Below are 16,647 nucleotides of genomic sequence, written 5' to 3' on the forward strand. Positions count from 1 at the left end.
ATCCTCGTTCTTCATCTCACGCACATCAAAGGCCTCGCCCTGCACGCACAAGCTGAGAGAATCCTGGTCGTACTAGCTAAGCACGGGGACGGTGTTCACAATCCTTAACCAAACCTTCTCCCACTCTGCCTTGAAGGGGTTGCCAGGAATGCTCACTTAGAAGAAGCGATCCTTCCACTTCTTCGTAGACTAGGGCATGTGGCTTATGAAGCGCATGGTCTTTAGTGACCTCCTCATGCCGCGCAAGACCAAGTAGAACCATTCGTCCGTGGTCTTCTTCAACATAAAGAAAAAAGCATAAACGACCCACGACGGCCTGCGACCGAGCTGGGCGAAGAACATGTAGAAGCCAAAGAGTTGCTTCCAGGAGTTCGCCACCAGCTGACCCGAAGAAATGGTGTAGTGGCGAAGGACGTCCACCACGAATTGGTGAATGGGCAGACGGAGGCCACTCTAGAACGCGACCTCCTACAAACACACGGTGCTAGGGCGCGGAGTGTTTGCCCTCTCCTCTATGCACCCAGGTATGCACCTCCTCGAGGAACCCATATTGGTCCCTCAGAGCAGTAAGAGAGCACTCTGACAGAGTGCTCTCATAGGTCTCTACTCCTGTAACGCCCTCCTCAGGGACCTCAGAGACAGAATCCCCCTCTTCCTCTTCATCATAAGCCTCACCGCCCTCGGCAGTTCGCTCCTCCACAGCCATAGCAGGGGTCAGAGTGCCCACACTAGGGTGGACGGACGAAGAACGGGCCAAATGGCTGTATTTGGCAGTGAATTTCTTTGACCTGAACAGCGCAGACCGCTCTTCATAATGACTGCTTCCTTGGATCCAGATAATATGAAGCAATGAGCAGGTTATTAGTTCTATAGTTATTAGTTCATACTATGGGCAGGTCCTTTTTTTGAATTCTAGCCCTATCCTAAAAAAAATCAACGAGACACACACTAAGCATAGAAATTATACCAAACGGTTAATCGAATTTTTATTCAACCCTATAAAATTAAGAAAAGAATTAGAATGGCTCATTTTTTGTTTTTGATTGAAGGGAAAAAATGAGAGAGTTTTTCATTTTTTGTTCCACCAGAACTGGATAGCTGGAAAGAGTGGAAAGACAATGAAAGTTTGAGAGGAAGTAGCAGTATCTACTCATACACTAGAGTGGAAGTGTGTTGAATCAAGAGCAGATAGTAAGCGTCTTTATTATGGACATTTTATTCTGTCTCCGCTTATGAAAGGTCAAGCCGATACAATAGGCATCGCAATGCGAAGGGCTTTACTTGGAGAAATAGAAGGAACATGTATCACACGTGCAAAATCTGAGAAGATACCACATGAATATTCTACCATAGTAGGTATTGAAGAATCAGCACAGAAGAAATCAATTATAGACACTAATACAATTAGATCCGCTCTTCAGACACAAACTTGGGATTTGCGATCCCAGGTAAGATCGGTTCAGGATCATGGGATCCTTTTCTATCAGATAGGAAGGGTTGTTGCACAAAATGTACTTCTAAGTAATTACCCCATAGATTCTATAGCTATCTATATGAAGAAGCTATCTATATGAAGAAGAAATCAAGTAAGGAAGGGGATTCTTATTTGTACAAATGGTACTTCGAACTTGGAACGAGCATGAAGAAATTAATGATACTTCTTTATCTTTTGAGTTGTTTTGTCAGATCGGTCGCTCAAGATCTTTGGTCTCTTCTTAAAACGGAAAAAAGATAAAAAGACGTCCCCCTCTTCTTCTTCCTAAGCATTACCAATAATATTTATGTGTTGGATTTCATATGTATAGAATTATTACTATTCTATTGTATCTATTATTATTATTAAATTGATTATTGATATTTTATATGAGACAAAAAATAATAATAAGAAATCACAAGAGAAATTGTATATTAATGGAGAAAAGGAAAAATTAAAATATGGAAAACAAGACAGGGATTCTCTACAATGACACGGTAGACCAATTAAAAGGGATGTAGTGCTGCTTGGTAGCGCATTTGTTTTGGGTACAAAATGTCACGGGTTCTCTCAGAACTGACCTCGAGGTCAGAACCCCCACTCATGCCAGCAACCTCACCGGAGACCCTGTCGGGCTTCGCCTGAGAAGAAGAAGAAGACATGGTTGTAGAAATCTTACTGGCTAGAAAATTTGAGAGAGGGAAGATGAAGTTCGTGTGCGAAGGATGAAGCTCAGACAAAGTAAGCAGCACGAGCACGCCAAAGCAAGAATTATTGCAGGTGCTGGCAGATGACCGAAGAAAATGCCAGGGCACCGGAGCAAGGAACAGCGGCAAGAAAGAAAGAGAAGGCAAGAGTCTGAAAATCGCAAAGTAGCAGTAAGAAGTGCAGTGGGGCAGAAAGCCCCAATTTATAGGCCGAGAAGGGAAGAAGAAACGTCCAGATCCAACGGTCAAGGGCAAAAGCCATCATAGGACCAAGAACAGCCGACGTTGGGCATACCCGAGGTGTCATAAAGGCTCACGCCACGTGTCTGACCATCAATCGGTGCCTTGGCATGACAGAGATCGAGCGGTCGTAGATCCAGCCTAGACCTCATAATGCCTACGGCCACGTGGCCATCAGCGTGTGGGACATCAAACATCGCCAAGCCGAAACGATGAGGGTTCAGATCGAGGCACCTTTATGGCCTAACCCACGCGTCAGCCGACAACTGGAACGTCAAGTCACATCCAACTGTCGAAATGTCACGTTTAAACCCGCGAGAGTAGACGTCGGAGAATTCAAAACATATTCAACTCCCCTGGGCGTGGAACGCCCAAGGGAGTGGGGGGCTCGTGATAGGTCAGGAGACCTTACCTTACGAGAACGGGCTGAGGTGTACGTGAGAAAAGAGCTGAGACCACAAAGGACAGACGCGAACCGACGAGCTCACCAAGAGCGAGATGCCGCACGAGAGCGCAGCTCATGCCATAGCAGGAAGTCGTTATGTTACCACCCAAAGGGCAGCGATCTAGCCCGTGCCAGGAAGGGGCGACCTCAATACTTTGCCTAACTAACTCAAAACTTGCCACTAACCAATGTGGCTCGAGATTATCGCCCATACAGCGCCAAATCAGGCGCTAAGGGAGTCATAGGGGGAACATTATCCCTAAAATTGCTCCTAAACACTCTCACTCCACTCCGAGAATCCAACTTTCCTATTAAGGCACGATTCTGCATCATCCACCATAAATAAGGGAGGTAACATCCTTCTACGATATCTGAATTCCATTATTTTCATCTGTTGCAAGGATTCTGACTTAGGCATCGGAGTGGAATCGCTGACATAGCCCGATCCTCTCTACTAATCTCATTTTGTAGGCACAGGACACTCTGATACAGTTTCCTGACGCAACAGACATAATTTGTACCATTTAGTTTGTATTCACTAATGAGTGTTAATAGGTTGGAATTAACGGCAACCATTATATTAGAATCTACACATATACAAGTAAAACCACACGCATATAAATAACCATTGATAAAAATTGAGCATACACATCAATGGTCGTTCATGATTTAGGTCTCCCTCATGACCCAAAAATGAATTGGATACCTACAACCCTTGCATGCATAACTTACCCTATCGGGAGTCATTATACAAACCGTGGTAGTGTGGACTAATCTGTCTACCTCATGGGCTTCCAATATTTTCGGCCATCTGGGTGTCATGCCCAGATCCTGTCAGCTGACATGCACCCATGTTATGCATTTACCTATTGCATTCGTTAGAATCATAGAATTATGAAAGATGGCCCATTATCGCAGTGCCCTCTTACTATCCATATCCTAACGTATCTAAATAGAGGTAAATATAGATAACCATGTGATAATGAGCCTGGCAATGTCATGTCGGCATATGCAGGGTCATATCACACAATCTCTACATTTACCTTCAATAGGAAGCCATGGACATGTCTACTAACTTAGACTAGTCCATATCATACATGTATTATGATTAAAGAAGGATTTAAGCAACTCTCACATATATATCATGGATAGAATCAAATAACATAATTAATCAATATTAATTAAAAGTGATTATGGGATGGCGACATTTTTATCAGAAGCAATTAAAGAACCCTCCCAATAAAAATAAAACTAATAACTTTCTATTAATTATGGGTGCATCAATCATGCCATGGATGTACCAAATGCCACGCCTCGATCATCTCCTCTGCCCGATCATATCTTCAAAGTAGGTGATTTGTATCTCCATAAGCTTTGAGCACCACATGTGGATCATCATCAACATGTCCTGGCGGGAGTCCTAACTTCTCTAAAATTATAATGGAAACCTAGAAAAAATATTTTATACACTTTCCTTTCCATAATAAAGAAACCCCACATGCAAAAACCAACCCACCATTTTGGGCTGCCTATGGGGTGGAGTACATTTGTTCATAAAAAAGAAAGGAGGAGAGAGAGAAAAAGGGAGAAGCATCACATCCACCTATAATCCCAATGCATCACATACATCAAATTACCATCCATTTTATTAGAAAACCAATCCCATAATCACATCATAATATAACATCATGCATGGGCATCATTAAAGTAAGCAAGCATAACACTGGATTTCTTCAATTATTGAACCACCACATCACATGTGATAACATGTATCCAAGTCCATTGCCAATTAAAATCTCATTTTAATTCCAAGTAGGATGAGAGAAGAATCTCTTCACCCATCTTCTTCCTCCAAAACAAAACAAAACAAATAAAAATATTCTGTTTTGTAAAACCCTTTTTTTTTATTATTAAAACTAGGAGGGAAATATAGCAGAAACATTCTGCTCAAAAGCACACGGGCACAAGCCGCAGGTAGCACCCATGGGTTGCGCGCAGCCAGCATTGGGCAGGCCGCGCTCGCGCGTGGTGTTGCCTGTGGCTTGCTACAGGTGGCTACCGTGCGTGCCAGGCACACAGGCCGTACATGCGTAGCTTGTGCGCTAGCTGCTGTCCACGCGCCTTGCTGGCCGCAGGCAGGTGGCATGGACAGGGGCAGCAACGTGCGGGGATGTTTGGCACCGTGTGCTACATCCCTACATCCATCATAAAAAATAATAAAAAAAATTTAAATAAATAAAATTTTCCTTCACTTTTTCATTGATACAATTTTTCAATAATTGGAAAAACAAAATCAATCAAATCCATGGTCAATATAACCAATCACATGGGCAAGTTGCTACAATCTAACAACCTTGTAACTACCCATGTGCACATGGGCAGATTGTTACAAAAACCATATAACCACCTATGTGTATCTTCAACAAATTCAACAAAGAATCTGACAACTTACATCACATACATGATAATTACATTAAAACATTAATTGTATGACATCCATGGGTGAGAAAGGTGGCTCTGATACCACACTGTAGGCAATGCTACAGTCCATGGGATATGGGTGGTCCACCTTGGGAAACCAACAAGCATGTAAGTATGAGTTCCCAACTCTTGGGATCTCCAGGTTTGTCCCTAGGGAACCCTAGGGTTGCCTTAGGGCACCCTAATGTGGCTTGGGCATCCTATATTCAATTTTAGGGTTTTCCATGGTCGCCCATGGTGCCCTAATGGAACCCTATTAGGGTTTGATGTGACAAACCAATGCCCAGGCCGTCTCTGTGAAGTCGAATAAAATCATTGGGATCCATGTCATAGAGAAAAGTCATCTCTATTCCATCCCATGGATAGAGGGATCCATCCCATACCCGAATGCGCAGCAAAAAATAATTGATTCGGGTTACTTTCACATCCCATGAATAATCAATACAATTAAATCAACATAAATTAACATATAATTGCTAACCTGATGAGCCTCAAGTGTTGCTCATCCAATAGACAATTGTTCTTCCTCCAATGAGCACTCCAAGTAAACAGATCTGAACCTCCAATGGTGCAACCAAGGTTCTTCAAGCTAATCCTAGATGCTCTTCAGTTTTTCAAGCATAGATATGGGTTTGCAAAACCCCAACTCTCAAATAATAGAGAGCATAGATCTGAACCCCCCTTCTGTGTTTTTTTGGGTGTTTTATAATGCTAGGGTTTCTAAAACCCTAGATGGGAAAAATCCCAGTGAGAGTCTGACTCTCTCTCCCTCCTTGTTGGCTTTCCTGTTTAAACTCAAAGTGCTTCAAATTGGTGAAGAAGCAGAATCTAATCGGGGAATGATATAATTAATTAATTATTTTAATTTATGAATAATTATAATTAGCTCCATATCCATTAATTAAATAAATAACCAATTATTTTAGCAAATTCTAAATAACTCCCTAAATGATAATAAATTATCATGTACAACCCCCCACTAATCAACGCCATCATTATGGAATCTAGGGCATGTACACTTGTACTGCCAAACCCCATTCCATAGTACATGTCCATACAAGAGTGTCTATGTATCTGATCAGGTCCCGCAAAACTCGATAAAACACTTTAATCAAATAACTGTATATAATCTATTATTTTATGTAAAATAGGTTTTGCAAAAATCATTTTCAAAACGGCACTGGATCCAAATTCCGATCCGACCATTCACAGACAATCTCAATCTTGGTGTTCCCCAATCGGGCAGTGGTGACCATGTTGAGTAACTCCTTCACTCACAAAGTGCTTGCGCATTTTCAGAACACCGGCTTTGACTCACTAGACTCTCAGCCATTGATGAACCAAAGAATACGATCACACTTTGCAGTGACAGGGTTCCCTCAGGTACAGGGTCTCGGTGACTCATGTCTATCCCTTCCTACATCTGGTAGTAATACACGAGGGAATCGACAAAGTAGATTCTTCGCCAATACACACATTGAACATATGAGTACTCGCATTCGTACCCTGACATCACATGTCTAGGCATACCCAATGCGACAACCATATGATAAGGGTGCCCAGCCCAAACCCTAGTCGTGACTACCATTTTAAGTAATACTTACAGACACATAATGCTCAAAAAGTTTATATTGCATGTGATAATATTAAACCAAAATGTATAAAGGTTCAATACAAAGTAAAACCAGATTGAACCGGACCGAACTGGGTTTGATGGACACATAAATCCAACAGGTCCTTGGTTGGTGAAGAATTGAATGAGCCAATGAATGGCTCAGGAGGGCTATTTATAGTAAGTGACCCACTTAGGGCCTGTTTGGCTGAGTTATTAAGTTCATGAAACACATTTTAATCACAATGTAAGGCTTGTGGGCCCACTAACATGGCCCAACAACACAAGGGAAACCAAGGGTGGGGTCCACCATCCTCGTGGACGTAGCCATAGTGTCCGGGACACGGGTATGTGGGTCCCACCCAATAAAACATGCAAAAAGCTCATAACAGCACGAACGGATTCTTGGAAGTAACCCACTCCTATGGATCCGTACGTGAATCTGTTCTAGCCAAAAGGTGTAGAACAGCAAGGAAAAGGTTCTGGCCTTGGCCCGCACTTCAAAGACTTAAAGGAGAGGTGCACAAACGTACTATGAGGTTAGTAACTCACCCGTCAACAATCATGGTGTGCCACCAATGATCCCGAAGAGTTTCCCACCGCAATGTCGACTTCACTATTGAACGAGGTGTCCAAATGGGATGACACAGGGTATGCCCTTCGGTACTCCTCGCTCTTAGGGCTGGTACTAGGAGGGTAGTCAACGAAGTCGCCATCGATGAATTTTTCCTACTACCGGTTGAGGAACCTTTCTTCGACTGGCAAACCCATGAAGTGGTCAATGATCTTATGGCTGGACTTGACCACCATGGAGAACAGCTCACCGACATACGTGGTAGCACCATCTACATGTCACTAGGATCACAATAAAATATTAGGATCTCCGGTGCGGGTATGATAGATCATATCCTCAACGGCAACGGTGAAGGCTCTGCTGCTCTTCTCAATCTTCAAGGCCGACGGTTCTGCTTCTCTTCTCAATCTCGCTAGCCGACGACTCTATTCCTCCTCTTCTTCTCCATCTTGTTGCAAGTCTTTTCTCCGTCCATCTTGTTTTTGTTTGAGTTTAATATCAATAGCACAGTTTGGGTGTTTTGAATCTAAAATCTGATCGTCAAAAAGATCAGTTGATTGGTCAAATTTGAAGACTCCTACCCCAACTAGGAATTGACCATTCCAGAAGACCCGACCCTTGGATCAGGCTGAAATTTTCAGCAGCTATTATAGGCCATTAGTGAAGAACTCGACCTGCATTATGTAGCCATCTGAGTTATTGATATTGTTTTATGTGATTTCTCTTAAATCTAAAAATTTAGTCTCTGTTTTCGATCCTGTTTTGGTTGGTACTGGTTAATGGTTATACAAATCATAACCACATTAGTAATACAAGTTCAACAGCACCATCCCAACTCCTGTAAAATCCATAATGAAGTTGTTGAATATATGAGAACTAAAAACAATTACTAAACAAGTTACTACATCATCCAATCAGATCTAGTCATAGATACGTGGGAGTTACACAACATGAACTTTTGAAAGTAGTTGTTGGCAGCTATTTGCAATTCCAGGGGTAAAACCCATCAAACCTTGCTTGCAACAATGCAAGGTGACATGATCTATTGTCACCTTGGCAATAATTGAGATCTGTCAAACCTTGCCTGCAACAATGAGGTTTCTTTTTGATAAAATCATTGTGTACATGTTATTATTTTGATTATTAGGTGGTGAATGTCTATTACATAGTGAATATATGCCCGTATTTTTGTTTATAGACTGGCCGTATTAAACACGTATCGTATTTTTGATGTATGCGTTTTATTACCTCGTATTTTTGAAAAGTATTATTACTGTCTAGTCCGTTTAATTGCTGTACATATCCGATCTCGTTCAATTGCCATTCCCGAACTTATTAAGATCACGACTATCAATATCGGCTAGCATGCCTGATTCCTAGGTAATCCGCTAGCATTCCAGGATATTTCCCTCAATTAAAAAAGAAAAAAAATTTCGAAACTAAAAGCAAAAAAACCCTCGCCACTTCCCATTCGAACAATCGAACCTTAGCCGACGCCGGACGGTGAGATAACCCTTGCTCCATTCATCTTCTTCATTCCCGATTCCCCTGCCCCTTCCTAGTCTCCTTCTCCGTCTCCGTCTCCGTTCACGGTGGCCTGCGAGTTACCCCCTGCCCTTTCCTATTCTGTACTCTGTAGCTTCCGTAGCGATCCGTGTGCGACGAAGGATAAGGTGGGTGATGTTTTGGTGACATATTTCCAAGTGTTTTATTTCATTATTCAACCAATCAACTCTACCTTTTGCAGTATCCGTATTCCTCTGTTCCTCTTCTTCTTCTTCGTCTCTGGTAGCTGACGCCTGACGGTAAGTACCCCTGCCCCTTCCTGTTTAGTGGGTCTTTTTTTTCTCTGTTTTCTGTAGTTCTTTTAACTCTTCTCATATTCAGTAGATGTTTTATATCATCCAGCACGAACTGTGGCAATTCATTCTTCAGCCCTGCCTTTTGTTGGTTAGTTTCTTAATATGAAATTTGAATTATTTATGGTAATAATTTATGAAAAAGCTTCATCTTTTGATTCTGGAATACATCTTCCAATATATTCCAGAACCAAATAAATAAAGTATTAAGCAAGATCATTTTTCAAGCTTCCATTCTTGCACCCAACTTGATGATTTACCTCGACCTCCTCAGCACCATAACCATGAAGGTGACTGCCATTCGGTTAAATAAGAGAGGGATAAAGCAAAGCTTAGCAATAGAAAACATGTTCGCACTTTTAGGTGAATACATCCATAGTTGACCATCCTGACAAATCCAAACACACATGCACTTGGTTGAATACATCCATAGTTACATCCATTTGCTATCATTTCTTGAAAAGCAGAAATAGATTTGCAATTGAACATGTTACATCGATCACCAGTAGGGGATATTACATTGTGTTTATTTTAGTTGTGAGGTTTCTTTGTGATAAAATTATTGTCTATATGTTATTATTTTGTCTATTAGGTGGTGAATGTTTATTACATAGGTGAATATATGCCCGTATTTTTGCTTATAGAGTGGCCGTATTAAACACGTACCGTGTCATTGCTGTACGCGTTTTATTATGTCGGATTATTGAAAAGTATTATTGCCATCTGATCCGTTTAGTTGCCGTACGTATCCGTACCCGTTTGATTGCCGTTCCCGAACTTACTAATATTGATATTTTTTTGTAGAAACCTCATTTCTTTCCCTGGTCCTTCAAGTACATTGATATTTTTTGTTCAATTCATTTTACAGTGCACGAGAGAGACTGGTAAGCCCTAGGAAGAGCTTTCATTCATGGCATTCGGTGCAATTGCCACCAACTCCTCATCTTTAATAAAAAAGGTTCTCTCTCTCTCTCTATCTGTTTCGATATAACATTTGATAGAGGCTTTTTTTTTTTTTGATAATCTTATTATCTTGGGGCATTTGATTACAGAATGAGTCGGGTCTCTCTTCTTTCTTTTCATCTTCTTCACGCATTCAAATATCCAAGAGAAGTGGTTCCAAGAAAGTTGTTTCAGTCATGGCACCACCGCAGACACAGCGTCCCCCTGCAGCCACTGGTTCAGTTGCGTATCTTCCATTCTATAGCTCATTTATCTTAAAAATAACTATTATTTGTTTTTTCTTTTTTTTGACTTATATTTTGTGGTTTCTGCTTGGATTTTAGGTGAAAACCGCTATGACAATGACTGAGAAGATCTTGGCAAGGGCGTCTGAGAGGTCCCAACTGGACCCTGGAGAAAATGTTTGGGTGAACATTGACGTCTTGATGACCCATGATATTTGTGGGCCTGGAACAATTGGGATCTTCAAAAGAGAGTTTGGCAAGAATGCAAAGGTATAATTTCGTGCTAATTGATTATTGTTTAATAGAGTACAGGAGTTATTGCTCAAAGCAAAGTTCTTAAAGACCCATAACTAATCTTTAGTTAATACGGCTGAAAATGGAGGATCTTTCTTTTTTTAAACTGTAGCTGACTACTTGTTCCTTTGACCCCTTTCTCTTGTTTTTCTTTTGGTATAGGTGATAGTTCCAATTCATTTGCAGTCAAGTTGATATTATAAAATACGCTATCTTACAATTTAGTCTTTTTTTTTTTGGCTTTGGCTTTGTTGAAGGTTTGGGACCGTGAGAAGATTGTAATTATTCCTGATCATTATATATTCACAAGTGATGAACTTGCAAATCGTAATGTGGATATCTTGAGGGATTTCTGCATGGAGCAAAACATCAAGTACTTCTACGATATCAAAGATCTTAGTAATTTCAAGGTGTGTTCCGGTCTTTCTGATTTGATTTGTTACCAGTCTTTCCTACTAAAAAAGCTTATAATTTTATGCACATTTCTTACCATTGCAGTGAATTTACTATCATTCTTGCAGGCTAACCCGGATTATAAAGGTGTATGCCATGTTGCCCTTGCCCAAGAAGGTCATTGCAGGCCTGGAGAGGTACCTTTTGTTAAATTCAATAAATTTATTAAAAGGCATTGTTTGTGATTTTCCCCTTCTATGGTACCCTTGTTTTAAAAAATTTAGTCTTTTACACCTTCCTTCAGGTCCTGCTGGGTACTGACTCCCACACGTGCAATGCTGGGGCATTTGGCCAGTTTGCTACTGGAATTGGAAATACTGATGCTGGTTTTGTAATGGGTACTGGAAAGCTTCTTCTGAAGGTCAGTAAATTCTTATAGGGTGCTGGCTCATGTTTCATGCAGTTGAATTTCCTGTTGTGTTTATACAGTTATTCAATTGTTATATATACTGTATCATACTTGAGATTTTCCATTTATTTTTATGTCAAAATTGTCTAGAATTCTAAGTATATCACAGATAATCAGTTTATCTTTAGCTTTGTATAGAAATCTATCACACTGTATTCTCAATTGCTTTATCATATCTAGAACTTCTTGTGGTTCACGTTGTGTTTTTTTTTTTTTGCATGCACATGGGTTTTGATGGGTATTATGCAATGAAAATGCAAGTAATTATCAAACCGCTGGTTTTTTTGAGATAGGAAACTATGGAATATGGATTGCATCTCAATTCATTGTCACCTTCAATGTACTCAAACCCCCCTCCGTCCCGCCCCAAAAAAATAATAAAAATAGATAAAAAACCATAAGTGTGGACTGTGATTTTCAAGAATATTTTTGTCTGCAAATAGTTCTTGTGTCCTAATTATGAAAAGCTCGTGAAGCAGGAATAGCAAGGAACTTTCTAACAGTTAACAGTACCAAACTCTAAATTCTGTTTGATTTATAGTGAATAGAATGAACAGAGATAATTACCAACAGCAAGAATTTCATGGATAGAGAATATGGGCTGTTTTCTCAATTCCAATTCAAAACGGGCAAACAGTCTTGAGATAGAAAAACAAAAGACAGGATAAGAAGAAGAAGATGGATAACTCACTATAGGTTAGTGCAGCATCCCAGCACTAGAAACTCATGGCCACCAACCACCAGAGTAGCAAAGAAGAACAACAATGCCACTTCAGTTTATTAAAGCAATTGCAATACACTATGGTTACTTGAAATGTTAATGCTACAATTGTCTAATTGAATTATATTTTGGAATGTAAGATTTTTTTTTTGGGGAACTGTGAGAAAGATCTTGAGAAAATCTTAATATAGATAGAAAGATAAATTTCCATCCTTTGCTTATCCATATCAGAAGTAGTTAGAAGTCTTTGTAAGCAGCAGGTTTTGATCCTTATGGTTTTAGTTAAGACCTTTCTATTCACTATCACATATTATTATCACTCTCTGATTACAATTCCCATTTCTGTAAGCCTGAATATCTGGGTTGAGATTACGAATTTGAATTCTGGTGAACAGGGCTTTCATCATACAGTGGCTGTGGCATTTCAACTATGAAATTGATCAATTTGGATCCTCTACTGCCGAGCTGCCCGGCAGGACCGTGCTGCCCAGACACGGTGCTGTGCGCAATGTCCGCCTTACCCCTGCCCAAACGCCTTGCCCGAGTGGGGGTAAGGCAGTCTTTGCGCGCAGCACCGTGTCTGGGCAGCACGGTCCTGCCGGGCAGCTCGGCAGTAGAGGATCTGGAGCCTCTGAAGACAGCTAATACTGTCTGAGTATGATATATTGGTACTATCACTAATATGGGCTGTGGCTTTATGTTGGAGTGTCATTTTTTAATTTTTTTTAAAACCTGAATATTATCTGGGACCCAGGGCAGCGCCTAGAGCTTTATTAAAAAAATAAACACTAAAATGAAATACAAGGGGGGGGGGGGGTGGGACAACCCGCCTTACCCCTACCCAAAGAGGATACAGATCACTCTCTCACTCAGAAATAAAAAGTGCTCAACCAAGTCAACAACCCGCCTTACCCCTACCCAAAGAGGATACAGATCACTCTCTCACTCAGAAATAAAAAGTGCTCAACCAAGTCAACAACCAGGCTACATCCTAAAGACAGGCAGACCTGCTTTATCTTCTTTTAAAATTCGGCTAAGCTGAGCCGGCAATTCATGCTTGACGTGGAAAATATTATTAGTGGAAGACCCGCAAGTCAGCAGCCCGATAGAAGACTAGTACTTAACAGCCTCACTTAATAGAGAAAACAGAACAACAGATGGAGAAGAGTTGTAGCTCAGGTCTGAGAAATCAGAATGCTCTGAAAACTTGTCCAAGTGGTCTATTCTAATAGAGGAATAGGCCTGCACAATTTGGAAGAATTATGGTAACAGAATAGCAAGTTAGAGAGAAGTCCTGGTGGTACTAGGAAAGGCAATAGCAGGACTAGAACAGAAATATTGACCAGAAATCTTTAAGAAACAGAACCTTATCATAAATTTATATCTCAGATTTGAATCAAATCAGAACAGTAAGTAGAGAGAGATTTGGAAAAGAACACAATCTGAAAATTAAGTGAAAGCAGGGTACCACAGGTGAGTGAAAACCAGAAGATTACTGACCTATTGTTGAATAAATAAGATAGAAGAATGAAGAAGATCGAAGAGCTGGAATCCACCAAAAACCACTTATTGGAATACACCAAGTTGAACCTGATGATCCACTTAGAAAAACATAACTGAATCCACAGTACTTGCAGAAAACTTTAATGGTATAACTCATAAATTCGTCTGTGCGGTCATAGGCCACTGCATCTATTTATACAATTTGTAAACAGACTCTCTAACACTCTTATACTAATTTGGAATTCAAATAATCAAAACGGACTAGTATTTAACACTCCTACTCAAACTAGGACTCTAAAAACAAAGCATAGACCTAGAATGAAATCTGAATGCAAATTCCTAATAATTCTTGGACTCCAAATACAATTCATACTTAGACCTTGGGCTTTGACTCCAACTTAACTAATTAGTAAATCCTATAGTCCTAACTCTTTTTCATATTATAGGCCCATGAAAGTGTCCAATAACAATGAAAACCCATTGGACCAAAGGCCCAATACGTATAGAAGCCAACCCAAGATTCATTTCCACTAAAATAAGCCCACTTATTTTATTTCTTTGTGTTATCAAGATTCATGTGAGTCTCAGTATTAGTGCCTGACGCTAATACCGAGACTTGTGAGGAGGGTAGTTTAGTCAAGCTTTGTAATTTGTTATTTTATTTTATTTTCCTATTATGTCCTTAGTTATATATAGTGAGGTTTAGTGGGAGATTACACATAATGTGTAACTACCAAGTTGCACATCAATTCTCTCTCTCGATTTTCCCTTCTCTTATCTTTCTTTTTCTCTCATTATTAACATGGTATCAGAGCTATAGGCACTGTTACAGCTCTCTTTGGTTGTCTTCTTCTCTTTTCTTAATCCTACTATTGGAGTTGAAGTGTTCGTGGGAGATTGAAGGTTTGCGGTTTCTTCTATTTTTTGTTTGAAGGGGTGCAACACCCTATGCTGTGTTTTGGGACTACTCAGAGACTAGTTCATGTTCTAAATTAAGAACTAGGTCTCTCTTTGTGTTTGTGGAAGTGTTTGATGGAGTTTGATGGAGTGAAGATTGCGTTGGAAGCCAAGGAATAAAATCGCAGCACTTGTCAGGGTTTTGAGATCGATTTTTCCAGGGTGGAAAATCAATTTTTCACAAGGTTTTGAGATTGATTTTTTGGATTCTCTCTTTGTTTAACTGGAATTTTTAGAGTGTGCTAGCCTTTTTTTAACGTTACTTGACAGCAGAATTTTGCGTGGATTACCTTTTCTTGGAATCGATTTTTTGTCAGAGTTTTTGGCAAAATCAAAATTTTCAAGAATTATTACCTCCTTTTTTTTTTTGGCAACTTTACTCCATCAAGTTGGCTGTGCATAATGTCTGATAATTCAAAGTCTGTGATGACCGAAGTTTTCTCTTCCTCCAATCGTATTACTGGAAAGAAATTGGAGGGGATCACCAACTTTCAACAATGGAAGAAAATTGTTAAGTTTGTTTTGACCGGACGTGATTAGCAGGAACACTTGTTTAAGATTAAACCTGATGATGACTCATTATGGGATACTATTGATGCTAAAATCTTGGGACAGATGCTGAATTCTATGGAGAACCAAAATTTTCGATTTGGTGACATATATTGATACTATTAAGGCGTTGTGGGAGTATTTTAATGTACTTTGGACAAAATAACTTTTCTCGTATTTATGACTTGTCTCAAGAGTTGAATATTGAAGTTGGACTTGCTGGTATCAGAGCAACTGATATTAATTTTAAACAAGTGATATTAATTCAAAATTTCCTCTACCTAATATGCCACCTGAACTGCTTCCTCCATAGTAGGCAGTCTACTGGCGGCAAGTGTGGCACTAATTTGTGGATGCAAGCCATAGCGGAACTGCACCATTAAAACTACCTCGTTCCACTCAAATTCAGATCGAGTGGCTAAGTAATAGAACTTGGCCATGTACTCCCCAACTGACAAACTATCCTGTTGCAGCTGCACAAATTTGAGGTGTACATGCTGCTTGTAATCAGCCTGTTGGAATCGCCGGTCCATTGCATTTTGCATCTCAGCCCATGTAGTAACTTGGCCAAGACCTCGAGTACGGTTCTGTTGTTGGTGTTTGATCCACCAAACCCGAGCCGTACCTTTTAACTTCCCTTCTGCAAGTATTACTTTCCTGGCCTCTGTCTAGTTGTACCATCTGAAAAAAATTTCCAAACTATGGACCCAATCGAGATATTGCTTCGGGATATGGTCCCCATAAGAATCAATGACTTCCAACCTTGCTGCTTTGTCCACTCCTCCTTTATATTGTCCAGCCCCATATGGTGGTGGTAGTGGGGTGAAGTTGGAAGAATCCCCAGATAGCATGGGACTCTTTCCTTTCTTAGAAGCCACCAGTCGGTCAATCGAAGCTTGCATAGATTCCATCATTGTCTGAATGGAATTGACGGTAGTAGTGAGTGTGTCCAATTTGGCATCGGTTTCAGCCTTATAGGAGTTGAGCTGTTGAAGAACCTCACTATTGGCTACCATGGTGAAGGGAAAACAAGAGAACACTCAAAGGGTAATGGCAAAACAGTAAATAATGGCAACTGGAGAAAGAATGGCACAACAGTTAATAGTGAAAAACAAAGAAAACAAATCACGTTGATGGAGGGGCAATTCTGGAAATAAAAATAAAAGGACCTAAATAAACTAA

The 16,647-nt window shown here is 40.3% G+C and overlaps 1 protein-coding gene across 1 annotated transcript in view; it reads left to right on the forward strand.

Annotated features, from left to right (window-relative positions):
• Positions 1-10,255: 10,255 nt before the first annotated feature.
• Positions 10,256-16,647, forward strand: part of LOC122655632 (3-isopropylmalate dehydratase large subunit, chloroplastic) — a 50,646-nt gene continuing 44,254 nt past the window's right edge. Inside the window, exons 1-6 of the mRNA XM_043849884.1 lie at positions 10,256-10,350; positions 10,445-10,576; positions 10,679-10,849; positions 11,131-11,283; positions 11,395-11,463; positions 11,571-11,687. Coding sequence (XP_043705819.1) covers positions 10,303-10,350; positions 10,445-10,576; positions 10,679-10,849; positions 11,131-11,283; positions 11,395-11,463; positions 11,571-11,687 — 690 coding nt within the window. The 5' untranslated portion in view covers positions 10,256-10,302. The remainder of the gene's footprint in view (positions 10,351-10,444; positions 10,577-10,678; positions 10,850-11,130; positions 11,284-11,394; positions 11,464-11,570; positions 11,688-16,647) is intronic.

This window comes from Telopea speciosissima, chromosome 3 (genome assembly GCF_018873765.1).
Source record: "Telopea speciosissima isolate NSW1024214 ecotype Mountain lineage chromosome 3, Tspe_v1, whole genome shotgun sequence".
Lineage (NCBI taxonomy): Eukaryota > Viridiplantae > Streptophyta > Magnoliopsida > Proteales > Proteaceae > Telopea > Telopea speciosissima.